Here is a 21,389-nt window from a genome sequence, read left to right as displayed (position 1 = left end):
TGCATTATTTCCTTCCGTCAGCTTGCTTGGAGTTTTGTTTGCTCCCACCTCCCACTTTTTTGTGGGAGTGAAAGATTATGTTACTCATTTTAGATCTTTCATTTTTAATATACTAGAGAGCTTTCCAAAGCCCATGGAAAAATGGAATTAAAAAGTAATGAAATTTGCCTACGAATTTTTGAAGCCCCTTTGTAGGCATATATGGTTATAAGTTTCCTTTGAAGCAGTGTATTAGCCACATCTCTTGAATTTTGGGGATGTTTCATTTTTGTTTTCATTTACCTCAGGGTATTTGCTAATTTTCTTGTTTCTCCTTCAGCCCAGCAGTTAGTTATTCAGAAGTGAATTCCTTCCTTGTGACTGATTTCATTTCATTCTCATATGGCTGGAGAACATGTTTTGCATTATTTCAGTTCTTTTGCATTTGTGGCATAACGTAGGCTGTGTCCTGAACAATGCCTCACGTGGGCTTCAAAGAATGTTGGGAGGAATCTCCTACAGCTGTCCGTAGGCCTGAATGGTGCAGTGTCTGTTGTTCAGCTCGTCAGCTTCCCTGTTGCCATTCAGTCTAGTTATGCTGTTCATTATAAAAAGTTGTGAGTATTGAAGTCTCCAATATTGTTATGAAGTTGTCTGTTTCTCTCTTTGCTTGTCTGTTTTGTTTTTTTTTTTGCTTCATGTATTTTGAAGCTTATGTCAGTGTTTAAGGGGGAAATCTGAATAATATGATTAACTTTCACAAGCTTTTTACATTATTCAAAGATTAATTCCTTGTGAAAACTGTTTGGTGTTGAACAGAAGGATTTCACCCAAATGATTTGTACAACTATGAACTTCCAGAAGCTTCTGAAGCAGCAGTGAATTAATAAAATAAGTCACTAACCATTGTGTACACCACAGACCTTTGAAATTAAAGTAGCACTTTGTGTGTTAACTGCTTTCTGGGTTTATTATAGTTTGTCTACTGCAGTGAGTCTCAGCCTTCCTACTGCTGCGACCCTTAATACAGTTCCTCATGTTGTGGTGACCCCCAACCATAAAATTACTTCACTGCTACTTCATCACTGTCATTTTGCTACTGTTATGAATGTGGCGACCCCTGTGAAAGGGTTGTTCGACCCCCAAATTGAGAACCGCTGGTCTAGAGGCAAAGAGAAATGCACAGATATGCAAACACTATAATTTAAGGCTTGATTATTTAAATGCGAAACAGAATTATAGGGAACATTTTGTAAGAACAAATGTAATATTGGTTAAATTCCATGCGGGGGTTGGATGAGAACTAAGAAAATCTGAAATTGTAATAATTGAATGCCAAATGATTGTTTTTTAGACAGAGAACACTGAGTTCATAGATCTTAGAAATTCATGTGTCTTATGGTTTCCCATGTATTAATTGAGGGTGGGGACTAGCTCAGTGGACTTGCTTCATAAATGTAATGGTGTGTGCAGTTATCTTGGCAGCATATTAAATATGTATATTCTGGGACTTTACCTTAGACTGGAGAAAAACTTTCTTGAGTCCAGGAGTTTAAAGGCCTATTTTTAAAGGCTTCCCTGAAAAATGTGATTATCAGTCAGATTTGGGAACTCTAGAACTAAGCGATCAAGCTCTTTTCACACTTTCAGATATTTGCTGTGCATCCTCACCTTTTGATAACGTCAGTGAACGAAAACCAAGCGAACTTGCTGCCATCGAGTTGATTCTGACCCATAGCAACCCTATAGGATAGGGTAGAACTACCTCTGGGTTTCTGAGACTGTCACTCTTTATGGGAATAGAAAGCCTCATCTTTCTTCCTTAGGGCAGCTGGTGGTTTCAAACTGCTGACCTTGCGGTTAGCAGCCCAGTGTGTAACCCACTACACCACCAGAGTTCATTTATTAGTGAACCAGGCAGACAAAATTAAGCTCATTAGGGTGTCTTTGACTGACTTTTAAGATGGTGAGCTGTTTAATACCTTTGGGACCACTTAAACTCTTATGGATCTTCCAAATGGATTAGCAGATCTAGGTTAAAGAACAAACAAGTGACCTTAGAAACTTGTGCTACTGTACCTTCAGGAAAGATTTACTGATCAATTGCTTTATTACACAGAGGAGCTTTTCTCCTGCCTTACAGACCTCTCAGTTTTCTTGACTACCTCCCCTTCTTTTATAAAAACGTCTACCCCAATTATCTACAATCATCCACAGTCTTTTTTTTTTCAACCACAGTCTTAAGGTCTTAAATAACATTTGTATTTTCATGGTCCAAAATGGACATCTCTAGTTTAGGCCTGCCTCACAAACTGGAGTCACCCATCTGACTACTGGAAATCTCTGTTTGGATGTAGAGCTAACATTCTCAAATTTGAGATGCCCTAAACTCAAATCCAAGGTGACCTGGTGGTATAGTGGGTCACACATTGGGTTGCTAACCACAGAGTCAGCAGTTCAAAACCACTAGTCACTCTGAGGGAGAAAGATAAGACTTTCAATACATGTAAAGAATAACAGCCTTGTTTATAAACCCAAAGGGGCAATTCTACCCTGTCCTATTGAGTGACTTGGCAGTGAGTTTTGTTTTTGTTTTTTTCCCTGGAGACCCAAATATAAAAGAGCCCTGGTGGCATAGTGGGTTATACACAAAGTCATCATCAGTTCGATTCCACCAGTTGCTCCTAAGGTGAAAGATGAAGCTTTCTGCTCCTATAAATATTAGAGACTCCGAAGCCCAAAGAACCAGTGCCACTCTGTTTCATAGGGATTCTATAAGTCAAAATTGACTTGATGCCCATGGGTTTTGGTTATTTGAAACCCAACCCCTATAGACTTTGTGGTGGGGCTGTGTGTTAGACTTCACAAGGACAGGGGTTCAAACCACTATGAGGGAGAAAAATAAACTTTGTCTCTTCCCATAGAGATGTATAGGGTTATTGTGATGAGCCCTGATGGTATAGTGCAGGTGGAGTCAAACTGCCAACCCTGTGGTTAGCTCAGCCCAACATGTAACCACTATGCCACCAGGGAACCTACAGCATTAGGACAGTGTCTGCTGTATAGTAGGTGCTCAGTAGCTATTTATTGAATGAACGACTTAGTTGATGTCTAATAACAAAAACTAAGGTACGTGCTCTGAAGGAAAGAAATGTGGCTTTTAAAAGGAGTCTGTTCCAGGTTGGCCTATTTGTGCCGAGATGGAAAGTAATTAGGAAGGGGTGTGGTGGAGTGGGAGGGTGCACCGATAGAAGCAGAGAGAACTCGGTGGAAGGAAGAAGCAGATTTTCTCTTACAGTGGAAAGGGGTTTGTGTCTACCATCACCTGTTCCCTGGATCTTTCTCGAACATTAGGACCGTTGTCTGTAGAACCCTCCAGTCATCTGTAGCACAGACACTGTCTCCTCTCTTCTTCCTTAGACAGGCGCAGAGGCAACGCCCCCGAGTATGTGCCTTTTAACTCTTTGCCCTGTGGTTGATCCCCTAACTCTCCCCGATTTCTTTAGTGTAAGTTTGCAGTGATTTCCTATTTTCCTCTTTACCTAGCATGTTGCATACTTAAAGCGTGTCACCATGGTGGTTTAGGGGGATGTTTTTATTTATTTATTGGTTTGTTTTAAATTCTTTGTCTTATATGCATTGGGCTACAATCCGCATGGTTGGCAGTTCGGAACCACCAGCAGCTCCTCAGGAGAAAGACTGGACTTTCTACTCCCATAAACAGTTACAGCCTTGGAAACCTACAGGGGGTTCACAGTGAGTCAGGATTGACTCGATGGCAGTGAGTTTTCAGTTTTTGATTTACTGAAAAAATGACAAGTTCTTACTTAGACAATGATTGTCAAGTTTAGTGTTGAAAAGGACAAGAGGCCACTGGGGCATTTTGCTAGTAACTGGAACGATGATGATGTGACGTACATTTTGTCTGTGAAGAAGCTACATGAGCAGCTTGGCTAGGCTGCTTGCTTTCTCTTCAACAGTGTTTTCCTCGGAGTAGGAGGGCCTTGTGTGTGCGTCAGGCCTGGCGTGGGAAAAGAAAGCTAAGGGCAGACCAGCAGTACCTTTTGTCAGGCTTCTGGGAATCACTTCTTGAGTGATTTGCTTCCATTTGAGAAAGCTGTGGAACGGGCAGGCTACCTCTACCAGCTATGTTATTAGTTTGGTCTCTGAGGCAAGTTATTTGCCATCTTCAAGCCTGAGATTCCTCCTCCCTAGTTATTTGAACTAGTAGTGAAATCATTGCTTAGCTTTGCGGGACAGAAAATGTTCTCACTGCCCTGTAACCTAGCTGAGGGGCTGAACAAGTGTCTGATGAAACTGGGGTGATGATTAATGTCTGCATAGAAAGCCCTCACAGGTCCAAGCCACTGTTTGTTTCTGCCAATAGAGCATTCGATTTGGCCTCGGCTTCTTTTCCTGTGCAATTGGTTGTATCACAGCGTTTTAATGGGGTGTAACTGGAGCGTGTCCGGCTCATTGTGTCTTTGGAGATGCTCTATTTCTCGAGGACAAAACCGAAGGTGAACTTCAAAGGCTGACTGAGAGAAGAGCTTTTGTTTTATTTCTTGTGAGAAAATTAATTTAGGATTTTGTCACTGTGGGCAAGGCTGATCCTCCAGTTAATTTTCAGCAATTTCAAATGGAATGAGAAGATGCAAAGCTGTGTAAATTGTCAATTTAACTGTTGATGGTAGGTCCTTAGAAGCCTTCTTCAACGAGTTCTACTTTCAGGTTACTAGGAATCAATATTTCTGGTCTTTAGTTTTTCTGTGTAAAATAAAGGAATAAGCTGTTGGTAGTGCTTCTGTTGCTGAATGACAAAGATCCAGTATGTTCTATCTTGCACTTGGTAGATTTTGAACTGGAGATCAAAATGTGCCTCTTGATTTATTTTGGGGGGAGGAGAGGTTTAAACAAGTCTCATATCTCCCTACCCCATTTTTCCCCATACCGTGTGCTTTTAAGCCACCTATCTCATTGTTCTAAATGTCCTCTCAGATTTTTAATTTGTCAACATCTATATTGGAGTGATCGGGAACAGAAACCACACAGCAATCTGCACAGGGAAGTGCAGCATAAAGAACTCTGACAAGGACACTAACTGCTACAGTACAGACTTGTAGAAGAAGACAGGAGTAATAGGTCTGGGCAAAAGCCTCCACTCCTAGAGCTGAGGGCAGAGCACACAAGCAAGGAGCACATTTGGAAAAAGCTCCGTCTCCCCCTGATGCTGGCTTTGTATCTCAGAGAAGGTCTCTACTAGATGGTGAAGATGTTTGCCAAGTTGCTATAGGCCAATCTTGGCAAATAGGAAGGTAGCTAGCCACGGGGCTCCTGCTGAAGCACTAGGAAGCCAGATTGGAATTCTGGTGGCCCATGCCGGGGAAGAGAGCAATGGAGCACTAACAGAACCCATTGGGAGCATCACAGGAGTTAGAAGATGGAAAAACATGCGCGAACTAGGAAGAGAACTATTTCCTTAACATTTTGCCAGCTGGCAAAGGAGAACTATTTATGGGCTTCAGTGCCATTATCACAAGCAGGCAATGATGGGTACCTTTGGGCCTGGGAGGCAGTGAATTAATAGCTGGCAGTCTGTGGCTACTTGGCTTGCATAGGCACTTTTCTATATACATTTGAAGCCGCATATAGCAACAAAGCCACTTTTAAACATTTTTACCTAACAAGCTCCAGCTTGCTTTCTGATGAATGAAGATGTTCTCATTCTTTCTCTCTACCCCCCCTCTTATTATCACTAAGAGAATATGTGCAAAGCTACCATGGTGGTCATTTTTATAGTCAGACATGAGGGCGGAGTTGATATTTATAGCTTCTTTCTCCATTTGCCCACTATCCCCTTGCCCTCAGCCAGAATCTCGGTTTAGTGGAGGTTCTTTGCCTGGTGGAATGACCTAAACATTATTTCCTCGCTGGTGTGGCCCTGTTTTGGTTGCCGTAGTAAGGCATGGAAGAAGTAACAGGTGCTTCAGCTTTAATACTCAGGCTTCCAAACATAATCCTCCCTGTTCCTATTGTGAAGTAACAACTCTAGATCCCAAACTGGCTCAGCCATTCCAGCAGTCGTGGAATAACCGCCTTTTCTGCCTATTGGTGGCGTTAGGTGTCCCAACTAACCAAGTAGAAGTCTCGCCTGAGCCAATTGACCCTTTGTTGTACATGTCAATACTGATTTTCCTTGGGGACTAAGACCTCTGAGCCAGCAAAAATCAGATCTGTTAGGAACGGAGGCAGAAACTCTGTGAATGGGTTAATGGGTATCATAATGAGGTGAGCCCCGCTGCAGCTCCTTTGTTCTTGGGGATACAACGCCCTATCATAATCTGCATGATTCAGCGCATGTTCTGGATCCTCTGAGACTGAACCCCATCCTTTCAAGAGTGTTGTCTCCCAACTGAAGCTGCAACTGAATCTTCAAAAGTGATTTTGCTTTTCAATTAGGCAAACCAGCTCTGGGTGAGATAATAAGACCAGTTTATTCCATGGGCATGACCCAATTTCCACAGTTCCTTGCTATGAATTTATTTCCTTAAAAAGATACAGTACAGTATGGAATGTCAGGATGGTGGATCAGGCCTCTGGTTGTCCATAGATGATGGTGCTGGCAGAGGCTTTTAGACTGAGAAGGAAGTCTGTTTTCAGAATATATATCCTTTCCAATGAGGACAGATCTCTGGCCTTCGATCCCTAATCTTACTACCATCATGGAAAAAGTTTAATGTGACCAATTTGCCACCAACTGACCGGCTGGTCCCCCTGGGGAATGGCACCAGTATTGGCAGACACCAGTATTCGCGCTGGTCCTCCTTGTGAAGGGGGATGTCTGTTGCTGAGATGATGCTTAGCCTATGTGCCACCGTGTCCACATTTTCATAGGCACATTGAGCAACCACTGTGGTGACTGCGGGAGAAGCTGTCTGATACCCACAGAGTATGTCATTTTTGCTACCCGCTTATTAAAGGCCTCTTCTACAGTAAAAACCCTTTAGTGGTTGGTTAAAGGGACACTAATATCTTCATGATCTGAGAGTTCTGTCCATATACCTTCTCCCTGATTTCCTTGTCATCGTGTCTTTCCAAGTTTCTACCTAGTCAACAAAACCTTTAGTAATTCCCCACAGAACTGGATTGTGCATACAGACCCCACCATGACACACCAAACCAGGAGGGCAACGTAATGCACAGAGGAATCCACAAAGAGACTGGACCATACGCCAGCCCTAACCAGAATTAGCCCGACCCCCACCATGGAAGGGAGTACCACAAAAAATGAAAACAGATCATCTGGTGAGGGATAGGAACTGACCCACCACACAACACCCAGAAGGACGCTGAAGCAAAGGAAGGAGGAAGAACGGAGCGGAGCACACCTGGGCCCACCAAGCTCAGAGGACGATAGCCTGGCTCGGAGGACCCAATGTACAGAGAGGACCACATAGCCGGCCCCACTGTGAGATGCGACATCCTGCACTGACCCATGGCCCTACACAGGACAGCACCATAGACACAGTGTGGGATATGTGACTGAGCTGACCTCACCACACAGAGGCAAAACACTGGGGGCGTGCAATGGAACGGCGGGGGAAGCAGAGCAAGGAGGTTCCAAGGGAGTATAAAGGATGGACTTTGGGACCAGGACATGGCACCCTATCAGACTCGTCTGGAAAGCACTCCTAAAGGTCAACAAACAAACCTTGAACTACTAACAAGCTTTTTTTTTCCTGTCCTTTTGTGTTTGTTTTTTTTCTCTTCTTTTAAATTTTATATGCCAGTGGCATTTTTGTTTGTTAGCTTGTCGGTATTGCTGCCATCGTTGCCATGTTCTTATGTGCCACTTTGGTGCTGTCAAAGCCATCCCCAATTTTATGCACATATTAATCTGTCTGCAGGTCCATCTAGATAATATAGGTTGGACAAACAACATGAGAAGAAAATAACGGGCCCAGAGGGACAGGAGAGTGTGGGAAGTAGGGGAAGGGAGGAGGTGTTGGCCAACCCAGGGACAAGGGAACGAGTGGTTCAAAACCAGTGCCAGGGAGGGGATGGGAGGACTGGTAGGGAGTGACCAAGGGCAAGGTAACTACGTGGAATTACTGAAACCAGAATGAAGGCTGAACGTGGTAGTGGGACAGGAGGAAAGCGTAAGGAAATAGAGGTAAGGAGTAGGAGGCAAAGGGCATATATAGATGCCTAAATACAGACATGTACATATGTAAATATATTTATGATTATGGGGGAAATAGACCTATGTGCATATATATAGGTTTAGTAGTAGAGTAGCAGGTGGACATTGGGCCTCCTTGCGCATATTCCCATAATACAAGAGCACTTTGCTCAGCTAAATGGTCATTTCATGATACTCACCTTCCCGACATGATCGTTGAAGACAATACAAGCACATAAGCAAACATGGTGAAGAAAGCTGATGGTGCCCGTCTATCAAAAGATACAGCGTCTGGGGTCTTAAAGGATTGAAGGCAAACAAGCGGCCATCTAACTCGGAAGCAACAAAGCCCACAGAGAAGAAGCACACAAGCCTGTGTGAACACGAGGTGTTGAAGGGATCAGGTAGCAGACACCAAAGGACAAAAACCATCATTGTGTGATCACCTTCCCCACATAAACGCTGAAGATGAACATGTGCATAAGTAAGTGTGGTGAAGAATGCTGATGGTACCCGGCTATTGGCTATTGAGACATAAGTGTCTGGGGTCTAAAAAGGCTCGAAAGTAAACAAGCGGCCCTCTAGCCCAAAAGCAACAAAGCCCACATGGGAGCTGCACATCAACATGTATGATCATGAAGGGCCAAGGGGACCAGGTTTCAAGCACCAAAGGCGGGGGGGAGGGGGGAATCATCGTGAATTAGGGGAGCACATGATAGGGACCCAATGCCCATCTGTAGACAACTAGATATCCCTTGCAGAGGGGTAGTGGGGAGGATATGAGTCACTCGTGATCCCAATTTTACCTTGCAAACCTGGTTAGACCAGAGGATGCACAGCGGTACAGCTGGGAACTGGAAACACAAGAAATCCAGGACAGATGAACCCCTCAGGACCAGCGGTGAGTGGCGATACCGGCCGGGAAAGTGAGGGGGGCTAGAAAGAGGGAACCGATCACAAGGATCTACATATAACCCCCTCTTTTGGGGATGGGCAACAGAAAAGTGGGTGAAGGGAGATGCCGGGCAGTGTAAGATTAGATAAAATAATTTATAAATTGTTAAGGGTTCATGAGTGAGGGTGGAGCGGGGAGGGAAGGGAAGGGGAAAAGGAAAATGAGCTGGATTTTGAGAATGATGAGGGCAACGAATGTATAAGTGTGCTTTACACAATTGATGTATGTATGGATTGTGATAAAAAGTTGTATGAGGCCCAGTGAAATGATTAAAAATAAATAAACAACCTTTAGTAATTGTTCACGAATTGTTGTAAATCTGTGCTTATGGTCATCTTTTACCTCAGACTGAAGGGGACTTTAAGTGCAGCTTACAATTCCTTTCCCTGAGGAGATTTTCTTTCAGAAACGCGGTCCACTAGAAGCATTACCTCAGAGCAGGCCTGGCGTACTGTGATCATGGCCTTCCAGTTGGTAACAGCACATTGTCAAGTCCCATAATTAGACATTTGGTCTCCACAAGACCCAGCTAGCAAACTCGAAGCTATTCCTCAAAATGATAATAGTTGTTGGCAGAAGCACAAATAAATGTTCCAGATCATCATAATAATCTAGGCTCTGATTCTCTTATTAGAGAGGCGCAACATCCCCATTTGTCAGGGGCACCTTAAATTTCATTGGTTCTGCTGGCTTACCAGGCCTACGTGGCAGCTCTTTTGTATTGCAACTTGAACTTGCTGCAGCCTTCTCACTTTGATCCCCAGTCTAATTTTTCTATAGATGAGTTATGAAGTATACTTTAATGTGGTATACATTGCTTCCAAAATTAAAAAGACCTACCTAGCCTTCTGCTTCCTTTTTCACTATTGGTGATAAAAGTTGCAGCAACTTATTATTTACCTTGGAGTGTGTGTGGCGGTAAATATATATATTTATGTTTAAATCATTTTATTGGGACCTTTTACAGCTCTTAGAACATTCCATACATTAACTGTATCAAGCATATTTGTATATATGTTGCCATCATCATTTCCAGAAATTTTTAAGGAAAATTTTTTTCATTAATAATTTTATTGGGGGGGTCACTTACAAATCTTATGACAATCCGTCTTTCAATTATCTTAAGCACATTTGTACATATGTTGCCATCAACATTTCCAAAACATTTTCTTTCTACTTGAGCCCTTGATATCAGCTCCTCTTTTTCCCCCTCCCTCTCCCACCTTCCCACCATCGTGAATCCTTGATCAACTATTATTTCATGTCTTACACTGTCCGTTTTTGAGTTTATCTCCCACCCTCTACTTTAGCTATCTTACTAAGATATCTAAAGCGTTTGATACTTCTTGCTCACTGGACAGAATTAATATAATGTAAATGTAGTGAGCCAGTATATTATTTTTTGGAGTGTCAAAACATTTCAGGAGAATTCAGGTCAATTCAAGGGAAGACTGTAGTATACTGGAGTTCTCCCAGTTGAAAGTGAGTGCTCCTAGTGATCCTTACAAATTGGTATGGAGAAAAAGGCATTAGTCATGTCACCGTAACATACTGAGTGCTTGAAACCAGAAGCGGCTTCATCTGGGCCATCAGATGTACTTGGATGTATCACCTAATTAGGTTTATAGTAGTCTCGTCGTTTCCGAGATCATCCACTTTTTGCATACACCAGCTGATGTGTCAAATGAGGATGTGACAGTATTGCTACTCCTGCTTCTTTTAAGCTTTGTGTGGTAACATAAATCTTCCCAATTTCCAAGGGGTGTGTTATTCTGTCTGTTAATTCTTTTCTTAGTAGGAAAGACAAGTTCCAGGGACTTCCACTTAGCCCTTCTTACCTCGGAAAGCCTACGTGGGGATTTTGTCCATTGCCATGGTTTGTGATCTCAGTGAATCTTTCAGGATCTGATGAAATGACAAGGTAGATCCATGAAACAAATAGTTTTATTGTGAGTTAGACTTGACCCAAGTACTATTATCTGAACACCAAGGGCCCTTACTTTGCCTGCTAGGCCAAGCCACACGAACATTTTGGGTCTTCGGAATCAGTAACTTCTAAAAGGTCTGGACATTCCTTTTTTTTAAATCTTATTGGGGCTCTTATAACTCTTACCACAATCCATACATACATTTATGGTGTAAAGCACATTTGTACATTTCTTGCCATCATCATTCTCAAAACATTTGCTTTCTGCTTGAGCCCTTGATATCAGCTCTTTATTTCCCCTCCTTCCCTGCTACCCACTCCCTCACGAACCCTTGATAATTTATAAATTATTATTATTTTGTCATGTCTTACACTGTCTGATGTCTCCCTTCACACACTTTTCTGTTGTCGGTCCCCCAGGGAGGAGGTCACATGCAGATCCTTGTAATTGGTTCCTCTTTTCCTACCCTACCTTCCCTCCACCCTCCTGGTATCACCATCCTCACCACTGGTCCTGAAGGGATCATACACCCTGGATTCCCTGTGTTTCCAGTTCCTATCTGTAGCCGGATTTGTAAATTGGAATTGGGATCATGAGAGTTGGGGTGGGGAGGAAGCATTTAAGAACTAGAGGAAAGTTTAATGTTTCTTCGTTGCTGCACTGCATGCTGACTGATTCATCTCCTCCCTGCGACCCTTCTGTAAGGGATGTCCAGTTGCCTACAGATGGACTTTGGGCCCCCAGTCTGCACTCCGCCTCATTCACAATGATAGGACTTTTGTTCTTTGATGCCTGATACCTGATCCCTTCGACTCCCCATGATCACACAGGCTGGTATATGCGGTTGGAAGGGGTGCCACCCCCCACCAGTAACCACAGGTTCGGTAGGCACAATTGTAAGGTTGAGATATATGTATATTATATTAAAGTCACTGGGGGCATGAGAGATAGAAATAATGAAGTCAAACAAAATTCATGGTAGTAGTGTTCACCTCTGCCCCGCTTGGTGGTCCACATGGAGAGAGAGAGGGAAGGGAAGGAGGACAAGAGGAAAGGGAACAGGGGAGTGAGGACGGGAGAGGAGAGGGAGAACCGATGAGAGGTCAAGGGAGGAGCCAAGAGAGAGCTCTTTATTAACCCTGGCTTTTATACCTTTGCAGGGGAGTGCAAGCCCACTAATTAAGGTAAAGACTTATGTCACAGGATGGGGTTGCACTATAGGTAATACAGTAATGGAAGGGGGTGGTCTAGGGGCACACACACAATAGGAAGAAGAGGGATTGGGGGGTATCCATGTGACAAGATGGGCAGATCCTAGATTCAGGATGGCAGCTTAATTTTGGATATCCCGAAGAGAGTTTGATCTGTTCTCTGGATCTTCATAGGAACCATTATCAGTAGGTCAGTAGGGTGTAAACCCCACCTACAGGAACCAAGCTACTGGCCTTAAGCCTCAGGGAGAAGTAGTCCATTGTCCCCAGCGGCAGAGAGCAGGCCCATCCCTTGGTCTGGTGACTGTCTTTAGGGAGGATGTCTGTAAGCATCTGACCTCCCCCCACAGATGTGCTTCTTCCATGTGGGCTTTGTTGCTTCTGAGCTAGATGGCCGCTTGTTTACCTTCAAGCCTTTAAGACCCCAGGTGCTGTATCTTTTGATAGCTGGATGCCATCAGCTTTCTTCACCACATTTGCTTATGCACACATTTGTCTTCAGCTTGTATTGGGAAGTTGAGCATCAGGGGAATACCAGTTTAATAGAACAAAGTGTTCTTGTGCTGAGGGAGTACTTGAGTGGAGGCCCAATGCCCATCTGCTACCTTAATACTAAACCTATAAATGTATGCACATAGGTCTATTTCCCCACCATCATATATAAATATATTTACATATGTACATGCCTGTGGGCATTTTTTTCCCTCTAATACACAGTCACTCTAATCCAGGGGTCCTCAAACTACAGTCTGCGGGCCACATGCAGCCTGCGGAGGCCATTTATCTGGCCTGCCGGGTGTTTTTACCTTGTTTTGTTTTTTACTTCAAAATAAGATATGTGCAGTGTGCATAGGATTTTGTTCATAGTTTTTTTTTTTTTTATAGTCTGGCCTTCCAACGGGTAAGGACCCCCGCTCTAATCAATGGCCGTGGTCTCTGCAGAATATTGGAGGAGGGTTTGCATGATGTGTTATTCCTGGAAACACTCCATGATTCTCATTCAGGGGAACTTGACAAGAGGTCATGATTTTACTAGTCAGGTTTTTGTTACCAGAGCTAAAGGGGTTTGTTTTAACTATTATCTAGATTAAACCATATTTTAGTAGGCTGCCTATAGAACACTGATTATTAGTTGCCACCAAAGCTTCTGATGAGCTGGTGCACTCATATTACTGTTCCCACCCTGCTGCCCTTAATGGTAGCTATGCCTACCTGGTCTCCGGTGACCAAGTGCCTCTGCTGTTCTGGGATCCCAGTGGTGGTAATAACCATGGCCGCTCTTGGCTTACAGAAGAGAAAAGCACAGAGCTCTTCAACGATGAAGGGACTCCTCTGATTAATGGATTTTCAGTGGACGCAACAATGAAAAGCGTGTCTTCTGGACCTTCTTATACAACATGCCTGTCTCCCTAAGCCTTGAGATTCCCTACCCTGTGTCTTAACAGGCAATCTTTAGCATTTCACCCTCATTAAACATAGGTTACCTGGTAATTTCGTTTTTCCCTCCTGTGTTTAAAAATTATATGTGTATGTTAAAATTAGCTTTTAAAATAATATCATTGCAAATGAGGGGGAATGCAGAGTGGAAACCCAAAACCCATCTGTAGGCAATTGGACATCCCCTTACGAATGGATCGCGGGGAGGAGACAAGCCATTCAGGGGTCAGTGTAGCTACAATGAACATACAGCTTTCCTCTAGTTCCTAAATGCTTCCTCCCCCCACCCCTGCTATCATGATCCCAATTCTACCTTACAAACCTGGCTAGACCAGAGGATGATGTACAGTGGTGCATATAGGAACTGGAAACACAGGGAATCCAGGGTATATGATACCTTCAGGACCAGTAGTGAGAGTGGCGATACCAGGAAGGTGGAGGGAGGGTGGGGTGGAAAGGGGGAACCTATTACAAGGATCTACATATAACCTCCTCCCTGGGGGACGGACAACAGAAAAGTGGGTGAAGGGAGACATTGGACAGTGCAAGATATGACAAAATAATAATTTATAAATTATCAAGGGTTCATGAGGGAGTGGGTGCCGGGGGCTTAAGTGGAGAGCAAATGTTTTGAGAATGATGAGGGCAACGAATGTACAAATGTGCTTCACACAATTGATGTATGTATGGATTGTGATAAGAGCTATATGAACCTCTAATAAAATGATTTTTTTTTATTCTAGAAAAAATTAGCTTTTTTAATTACACTTTTCAGTGGCATTAATCACACTCACACAGTTGTGTCAACTTCAGTACTATCTACTTTCAAAGCTTTGTCTTCATCCCAAACAAAAACTACATACCCAGGAAACAAAACTCCCAGCTTTCCCCTGCTCCCAGCCCCTGGTAACATCTAATTTTTCTGTCTTTGAATTGGCTATTCTAGATACTACAAGTAAATGTAATCACATAATATTTCTCTTTTTGTGTCTGACTAATTTCCCTTGCTTATTGTTTTCAAGATTCATTCATTCTAGTATGTATCAAAATTGTATCTTTTATGGCTCAATATTTCTCTATGCTACATTTTATTTATTCATTTGTTGAAGGACTCGATTTTTCTTATCATTTGGCCATTGTGAATAATGCTGCCCTGAACATTGGTATACAAATATCAATTTGAGTTCCTATTTTCAGTTCTAGGAGTGGGGTTGCTGGATCACTTAATAATTCTTTGTTTACTTTTTTGAAGAATTACCAGACTGTTTTCCCCAGTGCTGCAACCATTTTACATTCCCACTAGCAACTGTTGCACACGTCACTGTTTGAGTCCAAATTTCTACTAACCAACCAAATTAGCTGTTAGATATTGGAGCCAATTCGACATCATAAGCTATTATCTTAAATGTGGACTCTCTGGTAAGTGCGCCCGTATCAAATAAAGTGGACCCCATGGAGTAGTATTATAGTATTCTATTTTCCTGGTCTAATTAGAATCTACCCATATTATGTTTCCTGGGTTTTTGCCAATATATTATTACGAACCTTGCAGCTCTGTTTATTTATTTAAATCGTTTTATTGGGGGCTTTGCAGTTTTATTTTTATTTTTTACTGTGCAAGCTCTTCTTTCTTGGTCATAGTATATACCTAGATTTGGGTTAGCAAGGTTTATCTGTCAAGGTGGAGAGTAAATATTTTAGGCCTGGAGACCATGTGGCCTAAGTTCCTTAATGTTGCTCTAACAGAAATATGTCACAAGTATAGAACTCTGAACCCAGGACATTGAGTGTAGGGGAAGGCTGGCTTCTCTTCCTCTGTTCCTTGTTGATCTTCATGTGGGGTGGCAGCTTCCTTCCCTCACTTGTGCTCGCTTTCTTCGGTGCCTGCTCTGTCTGCCCTTTTATATATCCAAGGTGATTGTCTTAGCCAGGCAAGGTATGATCTTGTGAATTTAACAAAGAAAATGAGATTGCAGCCACAGGTATAGGGGTTAGGATTTACAGTGTGTATTGCAGGGTGTGGTGCACAAATCAATCCATATCCCTCAGGCAAGCTTCCAATAGGGTTTTCAACTAGCAGAAATCTAGGATCCTTGAGCACCAAAGGGAAAAATCTTTCTATTGCTTTGAGAATGTCAGTTTCATGCCAGCCTCACTGAATTTTCCCATTCCAAGTTTCATGAACCCATTCCCAGGCAGCGTCCAGAACGATACTGCCAAAAAGGCTAAAATGACTCCTTTTTTCTATAATTGTATAATAATGCTAGCCTTGTTGACTCTTCACTGTTTCCCGTAATTTGCTGACAACATCCACCCCCAAATCCTGTTGCTTGCAAGAAAGAAAAAAATCAGCCCTATGTCTCTTGTAGCCCTTACGTGATAAAGAAGCTAGCAAATTCTTTAATAGTTAACTGACTGCAAGCGAACCAAGCATCAGTGTCTGTGTTGAAAACAGTCTGCCTTAGAAAGTTACACTGAATAACAAAATAATAATTTACAAATTATCAGGGGTTCATGAGGGAAGGGAAAAATGACCTGATTCCAGGGGCTTGCGTGGAGAGCAAAAGTTTTGAGAATGATGAGGGCAACAAATGTGCTTTACACAATTGATGTATGTATGGATCGAGATGGGTGGTGTATGAGTCCCTAATAAAGTGATTTTTTAAAAAGGTAGGGAAAGTGGGAAGATGTCATTATATTTTAATTCATTTTTTCCTACACTTTAAAAAAATCCCCTCATATTATACTTAACCTTAAATAATACATTGTTTAATGGTATTTTTAAAATATTATATGCCATCTATGTAAAAAAAAGGAAAATGTTTGAAACCGACTGTGGTAGCAATTATACAATACTGTTTTATGTGATTGATGGAATGTTATGATACATGTAAGAGCTCTCAATAAAATATTAAAAAAAGAAAGTTACACTGACCACAGATGGGCAAGGCCAGAAAATAACAGCCAGATATTAGCAGAAAATCAAGAGAGGCCTTGCCATCCACCCAGCCCTCCTCTCTGGAGGCTCCTATAAAAGCTCATCCCCTCTCCCTTCCTAGAGGCACGTCTTTTAGAAGATATACAATGCTTTCCGCCTCTGTACTAAGCATGTGTGAAACTTTGCTCAGCCACACCCTGCTAATACCCTTATCTCAAATAATATCAGATGCAGCAGGCAGCCCAGTTTTTGAGGTAACACTAACCACTTGAAAAACTTGGTGAAGGCATCTTGTGATGCTCACTTTCCCTACATGATCGCTGAAGACAAAGTAGATACATAAGCAAACGTGGTGAAGAAAGCTGATGGTGCCTGGTTATCAGAAGATATAGTGTCTGGGGTCTTAGAGGCTTGAAGGTAAACAAGAGGCCATCTAGCTCAGAGCAGCAAAGCCCACATGGAAGAAACACGCCAGCCTGTGTGATCACAAGTTGTCGAAAGGACCAGGTATCAGGCATCAAAGACCCATAACAAAAAATCATATCAGTGTGAATGAGAGGGGGTGCAGAGTGGAGAACCAAATCCCATCTGTAGGCAACTGGACATTCTCCTACAGAAGGGTCACAAAGAAGAGACGAGCCAGTCAGGTTGCAGTGTAGCACTGATGAAACATACAACTTTCCTCTAATCCTTAAATGCTTCCACCCCCCGCCCCCATATCATGATCCCAATTCTACCTTACAAATCCTGCTAGCCCAGAGCAGGCACACTGGTACAGATAGGAACTGGAAACACAGGGAATCCAGGACAGATAAACCCCTCAAGACCAATAATGAGAGTAGCAATACCAGGAGGGTAAGGGGAAAGTCAGGGGAGAAAGGGGGAACTGATCATAATTATCAACATATAAAGTCAGTGTAAGACATAAACATTTTTTAAATAAATTGTCGGGCTCATGGGGGGGTAGGGGAATGAGCTGATAGCAAGGGCTCAAATAGGAAGAAAATGTTTTGAAAATGATGATGGCAACAAATGTACAAATGTGCTTGACACAATGGATGGATGTATGGATTGTGATAAGAGTTGTACAAGCCCCCAGTAAAATGATTTAAAAAAAAAACTTGGTGAAATTGGTCAACAGAGTCTGTATTTAAATTTTTGGTTTGAACTGGTTGACAACTAAAATGGATAAATGTGAAATCCTGGAGGACTGAGCTCATTTAGTTTAAAACATATGCCCCAAACTTTTTGGCTTACCTCACCCCCTTTTCATTAGAAAAAATGTCCGCACCCTTGGCAACGAGAAGCTTGTGTACTAGAGCCTATGATCTAGGGTGAGGTGTTGAAGTGTAGTGATCTGCTTTTGCACCCCACGCCTGATTGTTCCAGTGCCCCCCAGAAGGCGGTATCACCCACTTTGAGAAACACTAGTTTGTGCAAAATTTATCATCTGGGGAATTAAGAGATCGCTGAATGACCTTCTTTTGAATATTTAGTATGAGTTTGCACAAAATTAAACACCTCTCAAAAGAATAGGCCACTAGTTATGACCAATAACTAGTACAAATGTGCTTTGTATTGTATACACTTCTTTTTAGAGCAGTTTAAGGATTGTGAATTCCTATACACTGCCATGCATTCCTGTGCTACGTTTGTTATCACGGCTGGTCACTGATGGACAGTATCGATACATTAAGGAGCCCTGGTACTGCCCTCAGTTACGTCTTGGACTGCCAACCACACAGTCAGCAATTCAAACCCACCAACTGCTCTGTGGAAGAAAGATTGGCGCTGTCTGGCCCAGTACAGATTGACAGCCTTGGAACCCCTATGGAGGGTCCCCATCATTTGGCCACAACTAGATGGCAGTGGTTTGGGGTTATTGATTTATTAAGATTCACTCTATGTCAGTTGTATGCATGTAGCTACCATTGCAGTATCCTGCAGAAAACGTGAACTGGTGGTGTTTTCATTGCCTTTTTTCCCTTTCCCAGAGCTGCCTCAGCCTCTTGCTGTCATAGCCTTCTATCGGCATTAGTAATGCACAGAAGCAGAGGTGGTCAGATCTGGGAGGATTGCTGCAGGTGATTCGCCTCCCTTGTTGGATAGGAGCAGGACCAGAGGCTCAGATTGGAAAGAAACGTGCCTGAGCTTGCGTGTTGAGTGAGATTAAGATCAAGGATTGCAGCGTAGTCTCATTTCACTGAATGCCTCTTGGTGTAGTGTAGGGTCTCTCCACATGTCCATCTATGTGCCAGAAAACAGAAAAGGGTGAGGGCTGGGGAGAAACCAAAGGAGTAGGAAACTAAACCCAACTCAGCTAACAAATTTCTTCTCCAAATGTGCAGCATCTGTCAGACTCCGAGGGAGCCATCAATAGGAAGAGAGTAAACTGTTGGGGCATTAATTTCCGTCTTGATTCTTAAGTATTTGTGTTCCAATAATCTTTAATGAGAATACTTTGCTCTTCTTGGAAAGACAGTTTTTTCTTCTTCAGTTATCCATAACTGCCTGGGTAAATTGGCATAATGAATAGGGGCTGTGTGCATGAAATATAGTTTAAAGCGGACATGCGATTTCTAGCACAGTTGAATTATTTTTAAAACTCATACAACTCTTATCACAATCCATACATATATCAATTGTATACAGCACATCTGTACATTCTTTGCCTTCATCATTTTCAAAGCATTTGCTCTGCATTTAAGCCCTTTGCATCAGGTCCTGTTTTTTTTCCCCTCCCTCCCCACTCCCCCCTCTCTACAGTTGAATTTTTATTTAGGATTTTTCTGGCTTTAAATAGAAACAACTGTAAATTTACATCATACCTTAAACACACCATATAAATGTATATATTATGTTTAACAAAGTGTGAAAATACATATTGGGCTTATGAACCATTAACATTTAAAATTGTATTGCTTTTTTTGTAGTCATGTGCATAGGGAAACAGGTTAACATTCAATAATTTATACACATTTTCAGAGACGTGATTTCAGTGATTACATTTTTCACATGGTACCAACATTCACATTTCCTTTCCAGTCGTTCTATACCCATTAGCCTAATGTCACAGCCCCCAACCTTTTCATCCATAAATAAAATGTGGCTGCTCTCTAGAGATGAGTCTCCCTCTCCCTCTCCTTCCCACCTTTTGTGACCACCAATACATAGTTGTTCTTGTCATTTTATACAAGGGAGACCATATTATATTTGTCCTTCGGTAACTTACTTGGCTCAACATCATGTCATCTAGGTTCATCCATGTTGAGAGATGTTTCAGGGATTCATCCTTCTATGTGGCTCTGTGGTATTATTCCATTGTGTATATGTATATCCTACCTCTGTTTATTCATTTATCTGTTGATGAACACTTGTTGTTTCCATCTGTTGGCTATTGTGATTGCCTCTGCAATGAAAATATAGTTGTATGACTCACTGTCTCATTCACTCAGTCTCACTCACTCGCTCGTCTAACATGTTCACACTCACTCTCTGTCTCAGTCTCACTTTCTCAGTCTCTCACTCACTATCTAAAATAAATAAATAAATAGATCACCCAAACAAATAAATAAGCAAGCAAGCAAATAAATAAATAGCAATCGTTAGCATGAAGGAATAAAACTGCATAGCATAATGGATTTCCTAGGAAGCAGACATGAGGTAGGGGAGTCAGGGACAGTCTCTGAGGAAATGACAGCTGAGCTAAAGCCTGCATCACCAGCGGGAGGCAGCCATGTGATGGGTTGGGGAAGAGCTTTCCGAGTCGAGTGAACATAAATTAAGCGTCTGTCACTAGCTACTCAGCAGTTAATTATATATATATTTGTATTTGTATATATGTGTCTTTGTGTTTCTTCTATTAGATTTCCAGGGTGGATAAGTAAGGAGTAGACTTGCTGGCTCTCTAGATTTCTCTCTCTCTCCTTTTTTTAAATCATTATTTTGTTTATAGCAGCTGTGCAATATTACATTTTGAGCTGGTGACATTTTAAGGGAATATTTTAACTCTTTGTCCAAAAAAAGCCTAGTTTACATATCCTTACATTTAGGGTCTCCACATATGCCATAGGTATATGACAGTCTTTGCTTAATTATTAATAATCTTTTCTTTTATTCTTAGTGTACTGTCACTAAGACAAGTGTAAATTCTTGAATGAGCTTATTTAGTTGAATGCAAATTATTATTAATAACCCTGAACATGCAGCCAAGATTAAATTATATACCAATTCAATTTCATTAAAAATTTTGTAGGATATTTAAATATTCAAAAATATGTGGATAAAAGTCAGTGGCACAGAAGTACTGCAAAAACTAGAATCTTAATTTGTAAATTATATCTTCAAGGAAAACCCATCCTGAGTACCGCATACTCTGGGTAGATTTTTTTCCCTCCAAATTACCCACTCCTGTTTAGTCAGCAACCATTTATTGAGTACAAGCTAGGTGTCCAGACCATGTTTGCCGTATTGGGAAGACTGAACAGAAAGGCACAGTCCTTGTTAGCAAGTGGGTGAGCCAGATCTTTTCAGTGTTAAGAATGTGCACAGGTTACCATGAGAACACTGAGGGAGGAGGCCCCCTCTTTGAGAGGGCTGGTACTTGCAGATCTTTCCTGCTGGGCTTGACCTTGAAATTCAAACCTAGTCTTAAAGGATGAGTAAGCCTTCCGCAGACAAATAATGTGGGAGGAAGTTTTAGAACGTATTTTAGGCAGAAAAATCAGCTTATATAACAGAATAGAGAGTAAGAAATAGC

General features: G+C 42.1%; 1 protein-coding gene across 5 annotated transcripts in view; it reads left to right on the top strand.

Moving 5' to 3' along the window:
- The window catches only part of MAP4 (microtubule associated protein 4), a 204,927-nt gene that overhangs the window by 105,330 nt on the left and 78,208 nt on the right, over window positions 1-21,389 (top strand). The window contains exon 1 of one of the 5 annotated variants that reach the window (XM_075547271.1): window positions 490-596. The exons of the other annotated variants lie outside the window; for them this stretch is intronic. Coding sequence (XP_075403386.1) covers window positions 518-596 — 79 coding nt within the window. The 5' untranslated portion in view covers window positions 490-517. Of the gene's footprint in view, window positions 1-489; window positions 597-21,389 lie in introns of those variants that run through there. 5 annotated transcript variants of the gene reach the window in all.

The sequence above is a fragment of the Tenrec ecaudatus genome, chromosome 4 (assembly GCF_050624435.1).
Source record: "Tenrec ecaudatus isolate mTenEca1 chromosome 4, mTenEca1.hap1, whole genome shotgun sequence".
NCBI lineage: Eukaryota > Metazoa > Chordata > Mammalia > Afrosoricida > Tenrecidae > Tenrec > Tenrec ecaudatus.
The sequence above is the reverse complement of the archived record's forward strand: the minus strand, read 5'-3'. Positions and strand labels throughout refer to the sequence as shown.